The 21,476-nt window shown below is 40.9% G+C and overlaps 1 protein-coding gene across 2 annotated transcripts in view; it reads right to left on the bottom strand.

Annotated features, from left to right (window-relative positions):
* Nucleotides 1-20,890, bottom strand: part of ATP2A1 (ATPase sarcoplasmic/endoplasmic reticulum Ca2+ transporting 1) — a 39,424-nt gene extending 18,534 nt beyond the window's left edge. The window contains exons 1-11 of one of the 2 annotated variants that reach the window (XM_081970050.1): nucleotides 20,511-20,890; nucleotides 19,204-19,221; nucleotides 18,283-18,365; nucleotides 15,097-15,201; nucleotides 13,955-14,093; nucleotides 8,250-8,330; nucleotides 7,584-7,669; nucleotides 5,866-6,163; nucleotides 3,375-3,541; nucleotides 3,138-3,226; nucleotides 1,055-1,157 (exon numbers count right to left, since the gene is read on the bottom strand). In XM_081970050.1, coding sequence (XP_081826176.1) covers nucleotides 1,055-1,157; nucleotides 3,138-3,226; nucleotides 3,375-3,541; nucleotides 5,866-6,163; nucleotides 7,584-7,669; nucleotides 8,250-8,330; nucleotides 13,955-14,093; nucleotides 15,097-15,201; nucleotides 18,283-18,365; nucleotides 19,204-19,221; nucleotides 20,511-20,628 — 1,287 coding nt within the window. In that variant the 5' untranslated portion in view covers nucleotides 20,629-20,890. The remainder of the gene's footprint in view (nucleotides 1-1,054; nucleotides 1,158-3,137; nucleotides 3,227-3,374; nucleotides 3,542-5,865; nucleotides 6,164-7,583; nucleotides 7,670-8,249; nucleotides 8,331-13,954; nucleotides 14,094-15,096; nucleotides 15,202-18,282; nucleotides 18,366-19,203; nucleotides 19,222-20,510) is intronic. The other variant, XM_081970051.1, reaches the window with a different exon arrangement.
* Between the last annotated feature and the right edge of the window lie 586 nt (nucleotides 20,891-21,476).

The raw sequence follows: 21,476 nt of genomic DNA, 5'->3' as shown, positions 1-21,476 counted from the left end.
AGCCCTGTGAGAAAAGAAACCAGCAATAATGAATTTTGTAAATCCTTTGCCCTCAACATCTGACCATATCTCCAGAGATACAAAAAAGAGGAGGATGTTTGGACTTCCTTTTATTCCAGGCATCCCTGCATTTAAGGTTTAATAGTCATTTTCTCAGGTCCAATGAACCTGCCAACTCTAATTTGGAGAAGGAAATTAGAGAATTTTGGAATCTATTCCCGCTAGAATTGTTGTGGCCTACCAGTGGCCAGTGGATCTGGTGGAAGACTCAGACAGTGAGGAGGTTGGAAAGGTATATGGGCCAGTCCTGGAGCCTGGGGAAGGCTCTGACGAATGCTCTGCATCGGAGGCAGAGAGGGGGCCAGGCCGTCTGACAGCTATCAGCTGCCTTCGGAGTCGGACACAAGTGGGGCAGAAGAACAGCTGAGCCTGTTCCCAGTGCAGAGCTGCCAGGAGAAGGGAACAACTAAGGAACAAGGGTCGACTCAGGAGTAAAGCCACAGGTGGTTGGTGAATGGCCCCTCCCATAGGGAATAAAGAGGAGCGAAATGAGAGGGGAGTTTGCAGGAGACAATTAGTTCAATTCATTAGGGTGATTTGTTCCAAACTTCTTGCCAAATATTGTCTGCTACAGTGGCATTTGGAAGATATTGGCCTGGCAGCTCTTCAAGCCTGATAAAGGTCTGTAGTTGTGAAATCTCCTGAAAGACTGTTCGCCGGGACCCTGCTGGAGAGGAATTCACTTTAAAATAAATAAAAGGGGTTTTATCGGGATGAGGAATCAGCTTTGTGCTTTTGGGAAGCCTAGGTCAGAACAAGAGCATTGTCCAGTACTACATACGATTCTTCTGGATGCCAGGTCAAAATCTTTATATTGCCTTTAAAAGTTTTTAGACTCCAAAGAATTTTTTTTAATTTTCATCTTTTTTTGCTTCTGGTTTTATTAGTTAAATGATGAATTAGTTGGTTTTGTTTTGTTTTGGAAGGGGCCACACATATCCCTTAATGAACAATTGGTGAGAAGTGGATGATGAAGCCAAAGAGAAGCATTCACCTCATTGAAATCCAGCGAAGAGTCATTGCAAAGGGCACAAATTGTGGCCAGTTCAACAAGACCATCATATTGTCCAGTTCTGACTTGTTTGTCATTCTTAAATCTGTATATGCAAAAAAGTTTTTAAAAATGTATTCAGTTTATTTATATAGCCCATGTATGTGGTTCCCATCTCATAAAAAGTGACTCTGGCAGCGTACAGCAAAGAGATAAAGCAATAAACATGCTAGAAACAATCATTATTTAAAAGTGTAAAAAACATGAGGCACATAAGTTATTAAATTAGTAAGAGGATCAGTTGTGGGATTAAAAAAAATTTCTACCAGTTTTGTGGGCATGGCTTGGTGAGCGTGGCAGGGGAAGATTACTGCAAAATCTCCATTCCCTCCCAATCAACTGGGACTTGGGAGGCAGAGAATAGATGGAGGCGGGGCCAGTCAGAAGTGGTATTTACCGGTTTTCTGAACTATTCAAAATTTCCACTACCGGTTCTCCAGAACTGGTCAGAACCTGCTGAATACTACTTCTGTAGAGATCATGACATAGCCAGGCCTTACGAGACTTCTGAAAACTAAGTAAGGATAGAACTGACTTCAGTTCAGGGACGAAGAATGTTCCAGAAGGTGACCTCCCTCCTCACGCCCACCAAGTATAGCAGATGGAAGCCACAGCATGCTCTTCTGCCAGAACTTATGGGATGGGCAGATGTAATTGGGAAATGGTGGTCCTTCAAATAACCCATCCTTACGCAATGAAGGGCTTTAAAGGTCAAAACTGGGACCTTGAATCACACCTAGAAGCAAATTGGCAATCAGTGCAGCTTGTGAAGGACGTCCTGTCCTAGAAACATATGTAACTGCTGGTGGAAAGCCCCTTTTAGTTAGCCAGTGCAACAGTACTACAGAAACCATGTTTCAAGTATTACAAAGTTCATCCTTTGTGGCCCTCACTGCCCACATTGCTGCATTTTTCACCAGTTGAAGCTTCTGGATACTCTTCAAGGGCAGCCCCATGTAGAGTGCATTACAATATTCCAATTGGAAGGTGACTAGGGCTTGAGTGACAGTGAGCAGAGTCCCCCCCTCATCCAGGAACAGACTCAACTGGCACATAACACAAATCTATGCAAAGCCCCCTAGCTGTGAATATTTTAAGCAAATTGTGAGTCTAGGACGACACTACATTGTGCACTACATTGTCTATCTAGGACAGCAGACCCTATCTAGCACTGAGGATAGCATACTCTGTTTCCCTGAAAATAAGCCCTCCCCGGATAATAAGCCCAATCAGGCCTTTGAGTGCATGTGCTAAAATAAGCCCTCCCCTGAAAATAAGCCCTCCCCAAAAATATTGCAACACAGCAGCAGCCATGAGGTGACCACGCTCGCTGCCTCTTGCACCTCAAAAATAATAAGACTTCCCCATAAATAAGGTCAAGTACTTATTTCGGGGGTCAAAAGAAAATAACACCCTGTCTTATTTTGGGGGAAACACAGTCGTCCTGCAACTTATAGGGCCCTAAATTCAAAGCTACTCAGTCTTGCCAGAATTCATCTGAACCTGTTGCTTCCCATTCCCCACTGGGATAGGATGCCCATGGCATTGCTTAATTCAGCAGTGGCCGAGATATATAATTGGAAGGAGCATAGATTGTTTCTGTGAATTATGGGAGAAGCAAAACAACAGCTAAGAAATCAAAGCATCTGGAATTTCTGGAAGAATAAATACCATATCAAGGAAGAATATTTTTTATTTAGTTTTAATCTAGTATTTTGTGTGAAACAAGCCATTATAATTTCAAACCATAATAATCCATAAATTATGTGTTGGTGAGTCCAATCATTTCAACTTAAGAAAACCATAGTTGAAGCAAAACATTATTTAGCATAACATAAAAACTAAAGTATTAACTTTGGTTATTAAAAAATCAAATCTATCTATCATCTATCTATCTATCATCTATCTATCTATCTATCTATCTATCTATCTATCTATCTATCTATCTATCTATCTATCTATCTATCTAGGCTTAGGCTATCAGGTTTAAAATTTGGCTTTGTTTAGAGTTCACATTTGTACTTACACTTCTCCTTCAGGGGCGTAGGTGGAACCAGTGATGTTGAATTCATTCAAGGCGCAATAATCTCCCTCTATTTTGTCCACAACAAACATCTAGAGGAAGGAAGGAAGGAAGGAAGGAAGGAAGGAAGGAAGGAAGGAAGGAAGGAAGGAAGGAAGGAGATTTCAATAAGAATGAAGATGAGATGCCCAAAAGAGAGACTCTAGATGAGAAAAATGCTGGCATCCACCTTCAGCTCACCTTGCAAACCGACATTTGGTTGGTAGTCAGGGTGCCAGTTTTGTCGGAACAGATGACGGAGGTGCAGCCCAAGGTCTCCACTGAGGGCAGGCTTCTGACAATGGCATTTTTCTTGGCCATACGGCGAGTCCCCAGAGCTAGACAGGTCGTGATGACAGCGGGAAGGCCTGAGGAGGAAGAAAAGGAAGGAGCAAAAAGATAAGCTTGGAGAATTCATATCACACTCAAACAAATCCACTTGGATGACCCTTTTTTAGCCCTTACTACCTATAATTATACTTCTTTTTCAGATATCATTGAGAAACTCACATTATTAGATTCCAATTTGTGACAAAAAATGCTAAGGCTGTAATGAGAAATATAACAGTGTGTCATAGCCCAATAGTATAGGAAATACTTTGGATCTGAACAATCTCAAAAATCTCAGAGTGACAACATTGTAGTAGAAGGACTGGAAAAAAAGGTCATAATTCTGTTCTCTGTGATGAAAGGCCAAGTGATACAACATTACTGTAGTCAGAACACCAGAAAACCTAGCTTGGGGGGGGGGGGTGCGGGGTGTGTGTGAGCGAGGCAGGTAGACACATTTGCATTTTAAGAAACACCCTCCTCTCCGTCAGTCTTCCAAAATGGCTGCCATGGAGGGCCTGGGTGGTTAGAACAAACCAAAGTACCAGAAAGCAAGTCTGCAAGATGATTGTAACTCCTTTCACCTCTAGGATGCTCTGTGTTTTCTTGGTTGATTTGGCTTTTCTACTGGTAGTCCCTGACTTGCGACCACAAGTGAGCCCAAAATTTTTGTTGCTGAGTGAGGCCTGTGTTAAGTGCAGTTTGCCCCATTTTGCGACCTTACTTGCCACAGTTGTTAAATGAATTGCAGTTGTAAATTAGTTACATGGTTATTAAGTGAATCTGGCATCCCCATGGACTTTGCTTGTCAGAAAGTCGCAAAAGGGGATCACATGACGCCAGGACACTGCAACTGTCATAAATTTGAATCAGTTGCCAAGCATTTGAATTTTGGCCATGGTGATACTGCAATGGTTGTAAGTGTGAAAAACAGTCATAAGTCACTTTTTTCAGTGCTGCTGTAACTTTGAACAGTCATTAAACAAACTGTTGTAAGTTGAGAACTACCTATATTAGAAAGGTGGGCATCTTTCTCAATGGTGGGATTCAAAAAAATTCACTACCAGTTTTGTGGGCATGGTTTGGTAGGCGTGGCATAGCTTGGTGGACGTGGAAGGGAAAAGATGCTGTAAAATCTCCATTCTCTCCCCACTCCAGGGGAAGGTTATTGCAAAATACCCATTCCCTCCCAATCAGCTGGGACTCGGGAGGCAGAGAATAGATGGGGCCAATCAGAGGTGGTATTTACCAGTTCTCCGAACTACTCAAAATTTCCACTACCGGTTCTCCAGAGCTGGTCAGAACCTGCTGAATACCACCTCTGATCCTTCCAGACCTTGCATTGAGCTGTACCCGCTCCCTTCTTTATTGTCTCAAAAATGCCTCTTTGTTCTATGCAATTCCCAAGGCTTTCCTGGCAAGAAAAGGGATGATAGAGAATGCCACTTTTTTTGCAATCTGCTAGCTCCCCATTTGCTGCTTTTCCATTTAAATAAAGATTAAATAAAATCAGTTAGGATATAGGAAATACGTAGCAATGCCAAGAGAAGTATCAGTGGCACATTTAAACCTGAAGTTTTGAGCTCTTTTTGGTTTTGGCTTAATGTGATTACAGGTAGTTTTAGATTTATGACCACCATTGATCCCAATGTTATTGCTAAATTAGACATTTGTTAAGTGAGTTTTGCCCCATTGTACCACCATGCTTGCCACCATTGTTAAGTGAATCACTACTGCAGCTATTAAGTTAGTTACACAGTTGCTACATTTATCTGGTTTCCTACTGACTTTGATAGTCAGAAGATTGCAAAAGGTAATCAACTGACCCAATGACACTGCAACCGTCATAAGTATGAGTCAGTTGCCAAGTATCTGAATTTTGACCATGGGGATTCTGCAACAGTCATAGTGTGGAAAATTGTCATGTCACTTTTTAAAGTCTGGCTGTAACTTTAAACGATCATTAAGTGAACTGTTGTAAGTCAAGGACTACCTGTATATTATAAATTCAACCACCTAAATTTGTAAAACAGTGTTTATAGCTTAGCATTATGTATAACTAGAGTATGGGGGGGGGGGGGGTTCAACAAGCCAACATGCAACAATGAGAGTTTGCACAAAGTATAAATACTGTCACAGATAACTTAAGGCTTTGCAAGAGTATGGGTTAATATCTAAAGGGCTAGACTCCAACTCTTTCAGACTGTTTCCAGAGTTCAGTGAACCATATGTACAGTGCAGAAGAAAATGAAATCACAAAAATACGATGGCAGCAAAAGCTATTTAAAAAAAGAAAGAAATTTGCCAGCTTTCATTAAGCCTGGACAGGTGGTTGTGGAAACCTGGAATGGCCTCAACTGACCTTCTGGGATGGCAGCCACAGCGAGGGCAACGGCAATCTTGAAGTAGTAGATGGCGCCACGGATCCAGGAGCCTCCGTGTATGGGGTCGTTGAAATGCCCAATGTTGATGAGCCAGACAGCCACACAGATGAGGGAAATGACTTTGGACAGCTGCTCACCAAACTCATCCAGTTTCTGCTGTAGTGGCGTCTTCTCTTGCTCTGTGGCCGCCATTTCATCACGGATCTTACCAATTTCAGTGCTCACACCTGTGGCGATGACGATACCAATAGCTTTGCCGGCACCAATGTTGGTACCCTGGAGTGAGTTTGAAGACGAAGAGGAATAGGAACAAGATGGATTAAAATCAACAAAGGAAAGTGGCACTCAATATGGATGGGCAAAACTAAGTTATTTTAGATAAAGAAGGCTGTAAATATGGCTATGTACAATCTTGCATAAGTACATTGTTTCCTTTCTTTAAAATCTAAGTTCTCTAGTCCTCATGGCAGTATAAAGAACATGTCTGCGCTACATCTATAGCATGTTCATTCTCTATCTAAAATAATAATAATAATTATGGCTGGAACTATTGTTTAGGACAAGGGTCCCCAACCCGTTGGTCCGTGGATCGGCACCAGGCCGCAGTATGCTAGAAACCGGGCCACACGACAAGTGAAGCCCCATCTGCTGGATGCAGGCAGCACACAAAATCACGCTCCCTCCGATCCACAGAAAAATCTCTCTCCACAGAACCAGTCCCTGGTGCCCAAAAGGTTGGAGGCCATTGGTTTTGGCCATTGCTGAAATTACTTCTGCTAGGGATCATGGCAGCCACAAAACTCCCATTCCATCACCCATTCCAAGAACCATGTGCATACCTTCTGGGGTGAGGTTTTAGCATGCTGCTAAATTCTTAATGAAGAAGCAAAAATAAGCAAATAACAGTACATTTCCTTAAAATTTGCAAAATTAGCTCTTGCAAAGATAAAAAGAAAAAGAAAAAGCATGATCAGCAGATTCAGGTGCAGCTGAATCATAGGAGGATCTGAAGGACAGATCATCTTGGATACAATCTTTCTGTGGTCACTTAGAGTCAATACTGATTGATGACATAGTCAATAATTTGATTACTTTACACTTGCCATGTCTCTCTAGTTGTATTTGACTTGCAATCATATTCAAATTTTGGCTATATCATATCACACTTTCTGACAGTCATATGTTATTAATAGGAAGGATAAAATTATGGAATTTACAAGCTGGTTGTTTTCCTCAGTTACCTATAGGTGAAATAAAATGTAATATCAATTTGCATTGTTGCTTGAGAGAACAGGAAAAGCAGGGAAAAGCAAATAAAATGATGTTACTTGATTGTCCCAAAAGTGCTTTTTCCAAAGGCAACTGGACTTTGTTTTTTCCCTGAAGATGTTTTGCTTCTCATCCAAGAAACTTCTTCGGCTCTGAGATGAACTTGGATGAGAAGCAAAATATCTTCAGGCAGAGGGGGGAAGTCCAGTTGCCTTTTGAAAAAGCACTTTTGGGGCAACCATGACCTGGATGACTGAGAATCTCCATAGACATTCAACTGATTCTTTATCCCACTGTGTTACCAAATAAAGACAATTGTAATATGATGTTTAATTCCCATTAGTATCCCTGCCATGCACTATTTGGATCAGGGACAAAAAGATGCATCACGAGACTTTACATCTTCAGCCCTGCCAATAATACTCACAGAAAACAGCATGTTCTTCTTGTCCTGATTTACAGCCCGGGGATCTGGGACAGGGTCAGTATGTTTGATCACAGAGACAGATTCACCTGGGTGAAGATATAAAGGGTCAGATCATTTGCTTCATACAAAACAGGGTCAGGATGGCCTGACTATTGTACACATGATGTTCAATGACAATAAAGGCTATACTATAACTATGACTGAATGCAAGTATTACATATTGCATAGATCAGAGGTCTTCAAACTTGGCAACTTTAAGACTTGTGGACTTCAACTCCCAGAATTCTCCAGCCAGCATAGCTGGCTAATGAATTCTGGGAGTTAGAGTCTACATACAGTATCTTTAATTAGCCAAGGTTGAACAACATCTGTATAGATCATACCCAAATCATACCTATACCAATGATTTTCTGAGGCATGTTTTCCCAACCACAGATTTATCCATAGAGTCTATGATCTCTATTTAGTCCTATCCTTCCCCTTTACAAAGTGGTTTAAAATATAGGTTCTTCTCCAGGTCTTCGCTGATTGACTGAGATTTAAAAACATCGTCTCTGTTGTTATTTCCTCTTTCTCCCTTTCATTTTAATTCCCCCCCCCCAAAAAAAAAATTATCTTATGGGCAGAATTTATTTATTGCTAATGTATTGTGTATGAGTTCCTTACCTGTCAGAATAGACTGGTCCACACGCAGAGTGGTGGATTTGATGGAAATGAGGCGGATATCAGCTGGAACTTTGTCACCAACTGGGGAACAAAAAAAAGAATAACCTCCAGTTTTAGCCATAGAACAGTCACTATTGTTTGATGTAAACAATATAAAACACCTGCTATTGACTATAAGCTAAGTCAGGGCTAAGTAAACCACAATTTTCTGAATTAATCCAATTTTCTGGGTTGGCATAACTTAATCAGGTCAAATAAAAATCTAATGGTAGCATAGGCACAATATACTATGCTTGAGTAATTTGTTCCTCCAGATTTAGCATGTTGTGAAACACCCAATCCATTTAGTTAATTTACAGATCGGTATACTATGTAAACTCAGAAAATAGGTTAATTCCCTAACCAGATTTTGTATATCGTATATGTCCAATCACTGGGTCACAAAATAACCCTACTGAGTTTTCACAACGAATTGACTTCAGCCTATTTATGTATTATGTGAACTCAACCACAACCAAAACCATCACCTGGACTAATAGATGTCCAGCAGATGCTTTAGTAATGTCACTGACTTCATGATGTCATTGTACAAATGCCATAATTTGTGTCAGTCATATTATCATGCAAATGGCCTATAGCAGGGGTGTCGAACTCACGACGACACATCATCGGCACGTGACATATCACAACTTTTTTCCCCTTCACTGAAATGGGAGTGGTCTGGCCCACAGGCTGTGAGTTTGATGTCCCTGGCTTATAGTTTCTAAAGTGTGACAATTGTATGGCAACATCATGAAGCATGTGTTGTCAATTGCTCAACCTACAAGTCATTGCATGAGAAATTATGATAAGGAAGTTATACAAGGTTTCCCTCCACTGTGAAGCAAGGTATTGGCAGCCCTTCCAGTAGGGAAAAAAAAAGAGTTTGTCTCAGGCCATGATGCATTCAGTTCCTTTCTGTCAAAGAAGAAGGTTTATTCCAGGCTACGTGTCTGCCTTAGTAGACACCTGCCCTCAGATGAAATTCAATTTCCAATCCAGATGGTTTCTAAGGCATGCAAGCTACCTTATCTTCTGCTTCAGACAGCAGAATGTCTTGGGTCAGAAAAGCTACAGATCCATTGACCCAAGTTCTATATTAAGGAAAGAAAAGAGGTTTGGCATCCACTGGAGGGCAGTAGAAGACAGTAACAAATCTGAAAACTTTATGGACAGACCATCGAACAACTCAAGTTACCCAGGATCATCAGGATGGGTTTCTTTTTACCGTCTAGATCAGTGTTTCTCAACCTTTGCTGATTTAAGATATGTGGACTCAGATCCCAGAATTTCCCAATCAGCAATTCTAGGAGTTAAAGTCCACATATCTTAAAATTGTTAAGGTCAAGAAACATTGGCGTAAAGACAAAGAACATTATTTGTACAGAACTGAAGGTAGCTTGAATGACAAACATTTCTTACTGGGGTCAAATTTTGAAGCAGGAATTTCAGTGGATGAAATGTCCTTTATACATTAACTCGCACTCCTATTTGTTTTCTACACCATTACATTTCAGAAATAAATATACTACTATTTATGGCAGAAACAACATGCAACCAATTGGAGCAACTGAAATCAGAAGAGTGAAAATGTTCATCTGCATTTATGTAAATCCCTCCCATTTAGCATTTAAATATAGTTTTTGAGGTTTAATTCCTGTGGTGATAAAATTCTTCCATTGAGAAAAATCCAATTTCTTCCTGTTCAATCAGAAATAATTTTGGGATTCTTTGACCCCATTCCCCTTCAAGATGTTCTCTGGTTTTCTTTTTTTTATTAAGTCATTTGCCCAGTTAGTTCAGGCGGGCTTCCTCAGTCTCTCACCTTTCTATTCTCCTCAGAGAATCCCTCCCAGCTAAGCTATTTAACAAACACAAACCTTTGCCATACTAAAGCCATTTATGAGACTCTGCCCAGTTACCAGATACCTGTTCATACCTACTGCATATGCACTTTAAACTAATAAATATTGCTCAGAAATGCAGAGGAAAAACTTCAAAAATCCCTGTTTTCCTCAGAAGTGGGCAATCATCAAGGGTATGCTTTGGGTATGTCAGGATTGAAGAATGTAGGATGCAGATGGGGTGGAAGTGATTTTCTTTTCCTTTGCTTCTAAGGTAGCCAGAGGTAGCATCCCAGTGTGGATTTCTCCTCTGCCTGTCCTCCTTTCATCTGACAAGGCACGGTAACTGTAGATGTCCCCATGCATCCCAGCTCGCTTTTCCACCAGCGCATTAAGTCTCCCTCCTCCCCCCTCTCCCTCCCTCCCTCCCTCCCTCCATCCCTCCCTCTCTCTCTCCCTCCTTGCCTGCCTCATCACATTCCCAAGGCACCACCAGCTGCCTGCCAGTGTCCATACAAGGCGAAGCTGGTTGCTCTGCACTGTCCATTGCTCCACTGCCTTCTCTTCTTCAAGGAGATGGAGAGGTCATGGCTTCCCTAGGCAGGGAGGGGAACTCAGGCCAGGCCAGACTAGGAGAAAGGTGGCAATAACTATGTTCCTACATCCCCAAAGTGATGCTAAAGTTGCTTGGCCAGTAACATTTAAAAGAAAAAAACAAAGAGCATAAGCTATTCAGAGTTATCCATGAGCTGCAGTGGCTCCTCAGAATTTTATCTTTATTAAATTCTTTCCTGCAGACATTCAAGGATTTTGACTTAACACACTCTCTCTGTCTCTTTGATAATACATATCTATTACCAACTATTGAATTGCCTCCTACCATATATATTGTGATAGCAGACGCCAAATGCACAGGGGACTGACTACAAGTTTGGTACATTTAAGAAGAAATTTAGGGAAATGAATCCCCTCCTTATGCAATTCTTGAAGACACAAGAACATTGTGTCCTTCCCTGGCATTCGGTCACTGAGGCACATGAAAGAAGGTGATAAAATCATGAATGACAGTTGGACCAGACAAGAGCTATTCAGCGTCCTATTTAAGAACAGGGCATCTATGTATAGAAAGTTTCCCCTTTTGAGTAATTAGCATGAGAAATCAAAACAGGGAAATTTTGTCACCTTCAAACCCTGCTTATAAGATTCCCCGGGATCGCTGGGCAGTAGCCGCTAGAGCTAGGGCGCTAGGCAAGGTGAATCTTTGGTTGTGTTCTTGAAAATGTCACCAAATCTTCTAACTCAGAGATTTATTGATCAAAATATATATTAGGATTTTTTTTAATAAGCACATTTTTAAGGATGTGAGGATCAAGACAAAAAAAGCATGACCAAGGAACTGGGCTTTCCGTTTTAAAAAGAATGAGACGGGGAAGGATTGAGAGTTTCTAAGTCCCGCATTCTCTGTAGAGGGAAACATTTACCTCTCAGTTTTTGTGCAGCCACACGCACACATGTATTATTTTATCGATATTTGAGCTGGAGTATTAATTTCCTGTTGGATTTTTAATTCTCCAGGACAAATTGGTGTGGGATAGGACAAGGGTGGGGAGGCAGTGATCATATTTTGAAGGGAATGGTTCAAATAGAACAAAATGAGAGGGGAGGGGCTTGTTGTGGCCTACCAACTGTTAGAAGCCAGCATATCTCCTGTTCAGTTGTTATGTCATGCATTCTACTTAAATTAACAAATCCTTTCAAAATTTATACTTAAATGTATAGACTCAAAAGAGAAAAAAAAAACATTTCCCCTTCACACTTTGCCCTATTTGCTATACATACGTGGGAGAATATGAGTTTTATGTAAAGTCTGTCCTTTTTTTTTCTTTTTTTAATTAATTTTTTGGCAATGCAGTATCTCTCTTTTTTAGGCACACAGAAGAAAAAACCACTCTGATCTCCTTAGTGTGAATGTGTGACAAAAAGAAAAGCGAGAAGCTACAAGACCTCGTGAGGGAGACTGCTCCATCACATGGATTGTTGGATGGGTGGATGGATGGGTGGGTGGCTGCCCTTTATATTTTGGAAACACTTGTGCAACTGGCCCCAAGAGTAAATGATCTCCGAATTAAATTAATTTAGAAAGGAGGGAATGATCTGGCTGCTGGCCCAGCTCTGAGGGCAGCTGCTATCCAGTAAGTGCAACTGAAGGGGATTCCTCAGGGCTCTGCTTTCACTGCTCCCCCTACAGCCCTCACTCTCCATGGGGACTGTCTGTTCCCAAAACATCCCTCTCGCCTCTATTCCAGGGTCAAGACAGGGCAACCCAAGGAGTAAACAAGCTCCATGATGGAGGGGTCTTGTTCAGATTTTGCTGAAGCAGCATCTGCAGAACTTCCTGTGGATTTGAGGCTGAAGAAAAACACTATCTAACCCAAGTGAAAATAGCAACTCTTCTCCTGAAAAGGGGAGGGGTGCCTAGAGTGGGTAGTCATTAATACAATTTATAACAGGAAGTATTTACAGTAGAAATAGACATTGTCAGAACATTTCTTTTTCACATACTGGAAATTCAAAACCAGTCAGTTCCTTCCTTTAATTCATTCATGGTTGATATTCACTCAATTAATTTGATAAATTCTGAACTTTCCCTTAGATCTCAATTTAATCACTTCTACTGTAATAGAAGCATTCTTGACTTCGCTGAGGGTGTTTTTCTGGGGCTAAGTTAAACTGCTCTCTACCATCTTAACTGCAGAAATAAACCAGCACAAAATTGCTGCTCAGGCCTGCCAGGCCTCAATCTGCCTAAACCGCCGCTGTTTCAAGTCACTGCAGCCACTTTAGTTTCTTCCAAAATTATGGATAACAAAACCAGACAGTTTTGACCTACCTAGAAGCTAACTTTGAACAGCATTAGAATAAGAGTCAAATGCTACTTCACTGCCATTATAACTAAGGGTTACTTAAGCTTGTCTTCTTTGTGCATTGGGGACAAAATGATGGCTATATCATTAGGTAACAGCAAATAAAAGATATAATCAGGGTGTTTTGTGTCCTGGTTAGGTGCAAGTGAAAATGACCTTTATTTCTTTCAGCTCACAGAGAATAATGTCTTCTTTGCCATGTATTCCAGCTATAATTCCTCTGCTTATCTAATAATGGGTTGATCCCTGCTTAATGCTAATATCTTTGCAAATCAATTGTTTCACAAAATAATGCTTCTTTATCACTATTCAGTCTTTTGTCCAACCCTGTTCAAGTTGAGGCAACCTGTGCAATTAAATCAACACAGAAATGCTATGTCAGGGTCAATAATTGCTTCAGTTTAACCAACTCGGAAGCATTTTTAAATCCTCAGGTGGAGATCGGAGGCAGAAATCTTGGCAGCTGCTCTTTAGAGAGAAATATAGCTGTAGATGATTGTTACTAGATAATCACACTACCCTTATATATGTCCTCTAGAAAAGAAAGCACTAGAGAATACTGGGATACCCCGTCGACTTAATTGACCTTGACCCTACTCTGTCAAGGAGTAGGTATTGGGGTGAGAGGAAAATACTGTCTTCTAGAGCAGTAGCTCCAGAAATATCTAAGCATTTTGAATGTCACTGCTAATGGTATCTGTCATCTTCAGTCGCCTCATTTCTAATAGCTTAAGTTGGGAGCTTGAGCTTCTTAGGGATTTAAAGATTATGGAAGAGAACTTGTGGTATCCAAACTGACTCTGGTACTCATTCTATGTTTAGTCTTCTTTGCCCTGGGGAATCCCCATGACCTTTAATGCGTTTCCCTCCTCCTCCACTCACCCCCACCTGCACTTACCTGCCACCTCTGCAATGTCGCCAGGGACTATGTCTTTGGCCTTTATTCTCTGTACCGCCTTCCTGTCAGATCGATAGACCTTGCCCATTTCAGGTTCATACTCCTTTAGGGCCTCAATGGCATTCTCAGCATTTCGTTCCTGCAAGGAGAAGGGCCCCACTCAGAGTTAAGATGCCCTCTTGATGCTTTCAATTACCGCTCGGGGCCCCTCAGCAATGCAAGAAAGCAAGCTGAAAAAGGTGAGCCAGGCACAGAGTAAAGATCTAAACTCCTACTCCATTAAGCCTTGATATTTTGACACCCTGCAATTTGCTGAAAGAACTTTCATGCTCTCCGAGATTGACTAGGTTAGAGTACAGCAATCTCCTCATGATAGCAGTCAGATAATATTCATAAGGTACATCTGAAGAACAAAATATATATTAAGCCATCTTGTAGTGCATTCAGAGCATCATAGAGATACCTTCATGTGCTAAAGAGGGCTTCTTACCTTACATTAAATCAGAATGTGATTTTCTTGGCTCTGGTTTGGTGTGGCTTGTGAATGTACCCATTATGCTTTAAAGTTGGCAACTTTAAGATGTGTGGATTTCACGTCCTTGTGAGTTGAAGTCCACACCTCAAAGTTGCCAAGTTTAAAAAATACTGCTTTAAAGCATGGTTTGTTTGCTTCTTTATTTATTGTGTTTATCAACCACCTTTCATTTATGAGTCCAAAGAGGCATGTATAGGGCTCCGTCCTAAATTTTCCTACAGAACAACTTCCTGAGATAGGTTGGTTAATATAGAGGATTTGTCTAAAGTCCATAGGGAGCTTCTATAGTTGACTAGAGGACTACAATCTGTTGATGCCTGTGCAACATCTGAATTAACCCTAGGGATCTGGCTCTGAAGGGGCAAAGGGGATTTGAGGTGTACAGGATACTTATATTTTACCCATTAGTAACTTGTAATGGCAGCTCATGGTTTCCTGGGTTTTTTCTATGCAATTCCAGCAAAAGAGACATTGTATTTAAAGGCAGCTGACAGATACATGTGCATTCACACATGTTTCAAATCACCTTTTCCTTTGGAGTCTGGATTACTTCACACACCTGCATCCACCAAACTACAATGAAACAAAACATGATTAGTTTGTTTACCTGCCATACTCCAACAATGGCATTGGCAATCAGGATCAATAGGATGACAAATGGTTCCACAAATGCGGTGACAGTTTCTTCACCCTCTTCAAACCATGCCAGTACCTGTAAACAAACAGATATACATAGTTGTAGAAGGGAGGAGAGTGAATGCTGTTAATCTTCCACTTCTCTCTCATTCAGATATGGTCTTTGTTCATTTTCCAGTCAGGAATCCTAAATCCCAGCCCTACCTCTCTTTTCTCCTTCTGAAATCTCATTTACTTTTTAATTCTCCTTGAACATGCCATTTGAAAACAGCTGAAGCCAGCCTGCATTTTGGGTTGGCACAAAAATGAAGCCTGTCAGTCAATCTCCATGAAACTTGATAGCACCAGCACAAAGGGCTCCTGCTGCTGTGTGTGTGTGCATGCGTGCATGCGCATGGATGTTGCACAATTGTGTAGGCAGGAGCAAGTGTGTAACTATGTATAGCTTGAGATGTGGAAGGAAGGTATGTGCTGCACACAATTGCAATGAAGCATCTGTACAAGGTTTCACACTGCCCCCTGCTTGTGAGAGCTGTGTCTGACAGGGTTTCTATTATAGGAACAGAGCCTGGTGCAAATATATACCTCATGCTGTTTGATATACTTGTGGGGAAGAGACATAATTGTTAGAAGGATTATAGTCAATTAACAGTACAAATGTGCTTAGTAATGCTTGATTGTTTCCCAGAGTTATCTCCAAAGTTCTTTTTCTTTGTTTGCAGGTTCAAATTCAACACCTAACATTCAAAACAAGCCTGCCTCTTACTGACTTCATTCTAAATAACTGCAATCCTAAAAATTAGAAGCACTATGTACATTTCCAGATTAGTTTCTATTTAATGAAGCTTCAGGAGTGGAAAAGCATGACAGACAGTGGAAAAAAGGTAACACTAAAGACATATTCTTTCATCAACTGCAGAGGAGATAAGTGTAGATGTGTGCCAAAGATAAAATGTATCTTGTTTAGGGCCAGTTGAGCATCTCAAAAGTGTGTTTTGCAATCATCCTCTGAGAGAGAATAATTCAACCAAACTGCATAAATTCTGAAACTTGTAGCCAAACACGTCTTGAAACCATGGTGAAGACAGTGCTATTTCCAATGTGATCTTGATTTTATTTATACTGTTGTCCTATTTTTCAATGATAATACAATCCCAAAGCAGATGTTCAGAAGGCCCATAATACTTATGTCCTACAGAGCTCGGAGAAATAAAATAAGGAAATAGACAGAACAGTTTGGTTGACTGGCTTGTTTTTGGTCAAGGAAATGCTAATATTCCTGGGCTGCCTGAGAATGAAATGTTGAACCACGCAGACATGAAAACCAGGCTGCAAATTATGACCTTTTCTGAGACCTCTTGTTGCTGAGCCTAGCCATGTGCTCTTGAAAGATCTAATATCACAATCTGAGGAGGCTGCATCTCAAGTGTCAGGAAACTGGGCAGAAGCACAACAGGCTATGATGAGCTTCTGGGTGCTGAAATAAGGAAAATCTCAGCTTCTTGTGCTTGGGTTTGCTGTATTATACAAATGGCAGGGAGTTTGTGGCTTCTATGAACCCGAGAGCATTCATTTTTAAACAGAAATGTACAGGTCAAGTATATGCTTTTTCTAGACTGAATCAATGTATTCATTATAGTAGAAGTACAATTATGATTTAAGCTTATCAAAGAACTCTGAGATGGCCAAACTGACCTTTTTTTGATCAGAGAAAGCACAATGTCTATATGTATTGTTACTTGGAAACCCTATGAACTCTTGATTCTGAGCTTATGATTATGGTCTTGATGATTAAAGTGAATCAATTATAGAAAGAAGAAAGTCTAACCATAGACTAAAAGATAAATGAGTAATTTTAATAAGTACAATTGTTTACCACTGTACTGTACTGTAATAAGTTTACAACTGTTGTAAAGAAGCCACTTCTTTGCATGTTCTTTCTTTTCTCTTTTTTTCCTTTCTTGCACTTGTAGGGTTTTTTCCTGATTTCTTTCTTTTTTTCTTATTTTATGTTAGTTGGTATTAGTTTTTAGTTTATATTGTTTTTTAGTCTCCTTTTTAAAACTTTTAATAAAATTATGTATTTAAAAAGGGGGGAAACAGTGCACATTGATGCCCATATTGTTTTCTGAGATTTTGCTCAGAAGGAAATTGTTTTGTGAAATATTTGAAAATGGCCAAATAAAACAAGGTGGCTGCTTTTAATCATCAAGGAGCCAAAATAAATTGCTGAGCAGATAAATTAGCTCAATTTACTTCCTGATTTGTTACACAAAAGGAAGTCAGTTTTTAGTTCTGAGAAAAAGAAACAGAATGTCCTGATTGAATTAAACATCTACAAGTACTCCAAATGTTGAAAAAGAATTCATGAGGAAAAATACATTGAAGATGCTCAGATGCAAAGTTTTCGTTTACGTGTATTGCCTACTTTGCCAATGAAAATAATTTCAGCTCTGTATCCTGACCCAAATTAAGCCTTAGTTAATCCCTACCCTTGAGGTTAAAGGGAATTATCAAATATGGCATTACAGTTATTTCTGAAGACTAAACTCTGGCCCTGGTGATTAACCAAGCTTGGACCCTGCAACATTATCCTGTTATCCATGTATATTTGCCTTCATTTGAGAGTTATTTCTTCCCACCCACCTAATTCATCAATTTGTTGACACTGATTACCAATAGAAGGTAATATCTGTGACTCAGAGTTGAACTGTGGAGTCCTTGGTGCTGTGTGAACTTAGTGGTTTGCTGGTAGACATTTCATTACCCAATGAGGCAACATCATCAGTTAGACAGAGTGTTGGGTTTGCTATCTGTTTATATACAGTAGCTTGCCCACACAAGTTATAAACAGGGAGCAAACCCCACACTCTCTGACTGATAATGTTGCCTTGTTGTGTAATGAAATGTCTATGGTACAAGCAAACTACCAAATTCAGAGAGCACTAAGAACTCCACTCATTACTAAACAATCTAAAATCAATCCAATACCAGGGTGTTTCTAACACAGGATGACATCCCCAGAGAGCATGTTTGCAGTCATCACTTGCCCATGAAATAGCTTCTTTCCCATTCTGCCTCCCAAATGGTTGCTTCTGCTCTTTAGCCCTCTGTGGATTTCCCAAGTTTCCTCAGTTACAAGGCCAGTGTCACTTACGAAAGAGATGCAGGCTGCGAGCAGGAGAATTCTCACAAGCAAGTCTTCAAATTGTTCCACCACCAGCTCCCATATAGTTTTGCCTGATAAGCAAGAAAGGGTGGCATGAAAGGCACAAAGGAGACAGAGACTGCAGAGATGGGGTGGGGGAAGTCAGCCTGCCTCCCCCCCCCAAAAAAAAAAATCAAGAAAGCAATGAGCTGCAAGGAAAGAGAGAAGGGATAGCGGGCCTGCACACATCTATGATAGATTTTTTCAACAAGTTCCAGCTGTTATGCTTGGGAAAATTGTAGGTTCTTCTCTGCAAGTCTAGCTATGTGTTAACAGAAGCTCCATAGCAATCATTAACCTGGAGAAATGGCAAGGTATACAAACCTTTTTTTTTTTACTCTTGCCTTTTCCCAATTGATCTGTTTCCTAAACAGAGATCTTTGTTTCATCCAAAAATGTTGGGGGGGGGGGCATTTAGCAAGCAGCCTCCATTACTTGGTCAATAATATTTCAAAGAACCAAGCTATCTTTTATCACAGCTATGCCTCTTATAAGCTTTGAATTAGTTCTAAGGCCCAAGAAAGGGGAAATGGGTGCTGGGGTGATACATGGCTAATCAGAACATGGATCTGAATAGAACAACATATAGTTTGGTAGAGGCATAATTTGGCATCTGATTGGTCAAAAGAAGAGCTCCATGACTACGATCATGATGGAACGTGATGGAAATGATTGGGACAAACCAGATGGCAATTCACAGGTTAATCTGAGATTTTATTTCTAAATAGAAAGTTTGAGGTCCCATCTGGAGACCCAATAGCCACTGAATGAGTGTTATGGTCTGTAGGAGTCATATGGGGCATACTCATTCAAGGTCAGGTTTTTTTTTTTCCTTCCTAACACTTATGTACAATCTTTTTTAGGACTCACCTTCTTCAGCTGGGAGTTCTGGGGTTCGGAGACAACATGTTGAGAGAGGAAAAGAAAAAGAGAAAGAGAAAGAAAAGCTTGTTAGGGTTATTGCTAGTATGACTTTTGCTGAGTGGAAAGCAAAGGTGGCAACAGAGAAGGTGAAACTATTCTGGATTTACAAAGAAGTTGGTTCCGCCCATGAAGTTTAAGGTGAATTTTCAGTGTCATAAGCCGACAGTTAGAAAGAAAGAAGTTATATGATCATGCTTAGGTTTAGAGAGCAATTGTGAGTTGGATATGGACATCTCTGCAGAAATGAGTATGCTTTTTAATGACTTCATTAAAACTTTGTAAGCCACGGCCTAAGTGATTGCAAAGTTGGTTTGAGCATAGGAAATCCTTGGAGGTAGGACTTTTCAAGGAGACAGGAAGGAATACATTGGGTCATTTAGAGCAGTTACAAACTTGTGCACGTCCCACAAAATAGCACATCACACATTTCCAACCCCCTCTGATCAAATTTTTGTTATAATCCCAGTCCACTGAGGAATCCAGAACTTTTGACCTTACCCCATGTATTTGAGGGACATTATAAAATTTGGAAATCGTACTATCCTCTTAATTATCTACATATTTGGCAGCATGATATGCCACTCCTCACAAAACAAGCTTCTCCAGATCCACCCACTCAGCAGCATCGCAACCAACCAACAATTACATTTTGTTCCCCAAAGACATCTCTTCTCAAATCTACTCAGCATCTAACTAGCTCACTTCGCTGGCCGTGTAATATCAGTGTTTCTCTTTTGTTTCAACCTCCCGGCTGCTCCTACAAGTTGCCATCAATTTTGATATCTCGTTCATACCAAAGGGAATTTACTGAGTTATTCTTAGCAAAGCAGCAGCAGCTGCCCTGCCCCAGCATGACTATATCCCCCCCACCCCGCAACTTTGCAATAGTCAATTTTCCCTCTTGCGCTTTGCTTCTACCTTCATTCTTATTCCCCTTCCATGGCCAATTTTAGACTCTGCTAGAACATCTCTATCACCTCCTTCCTGCTTTCCAATAACTATGTGACCGTTTTTCTTTGATAATAGTTGATTCCTCCTCTTTTACCTCTACTTATTGCTTCTGTCCTTCCTTACATTTTAGAATCCATGTCCATCACTGTGCATCTCTGGTTGGATTGCTTTCTTTGCTTCTCATACCTATGTTGCTCTGCACATCCTTTCAGCTCTCTGGCTCTCCATTTCCCCTGCCTTTGTGCATCCTGGCACCTGGCCAAGTGGGTACCAAAAGGATTGTTATTTTAGAAAGCACTCACCGTTGGGTCCATATTTTTCCATATGCCTTTTCACCTGCTCAGGAGAGAGGCCTGCATGCTCACTTACTCCAAAGTAAGCCAGGCATTCTTCTCCTGTTTTGGCATGGGCGTTTTCCATTTTTGCCCTACCGCACCTGTCCTCTTGTGTGTTTAAAGCTGCTTCCCACTTCTTCGGGCTTGGCCTGCTTCTGCTGTTCCCCTGCTGTGTGTTCAATGGAGTGTCACTCGTGCCCCCGTGGAGTTCCTCCTCTTTCTCAGCAGACCATGGTCCTTGGAGCACTGTATCCAACGATGGAGGGAAAGCCCGATGACCTGTCCTTGAACAGAAGCCTTCGCCAAACTCTGAGGCTGGCACACGTCCTTATGAGGCAGCCTGGGGACCAGATCCTTGGACATTCTCCGTGGGCCCCCATTGGGTGACCAGTGCTGACATCACTTCATCCACCAACTCACATATGGCCTTCTGCGGAGAGAAAGTATTTTTGCTGACTTGAAGGGAGAAGCCAGGAGGATGGTTGGCTTGGGATGGGGGGAGGAGGAGAGAGGAGGCCGAATGTCCACAGACCCATGTGTCACTCAAATGCTTGCCTTTTCCTTTCAAGAGATCTCACCCTAGCCTCCCCCTCCTGCCTCCTACAGATTTAGGGTTTATTTCTGTCACTTGCCGTTTGTAATGAAGATACACAGAGAAGTGGGCTGCCCTCATTCCCATATATGCAACTAAATCAATCTGTTTGCCTTGTCTCTCTCATTTGCATAGACTTTAAATATTATTTAATAATCCTTACATGTGCATTTACATATGTATCATAAGTATATAATTTTAGGGTTTTTTTCCTCCCTCTTTTTTTCATTCTGTAAATTTTTCTTTGTTGGACCTATCATCCCATTCTCTCCCAGTTTGCAATCTCTGACAGCAACGAAACGGATGACCAAGAGAGATTCACAAGCTGAAGATGTCCTGTC

Source organism: Natrix helvetica (genome assembly GCF_964273705.1).
Source record: "Natrix helvetica genome assembly, chromosome: Z".
Lineage (NCBI taxonomy): Eukaryota > Metazoa > Chordata > Lepidosauria > Squamata > Natricidae > Natrix > Natrix helvetica.
Note: the sequence above shows the minus strand (reverse complement) of the source record. Positions and strands in the feature narration are given on the sequence as shown.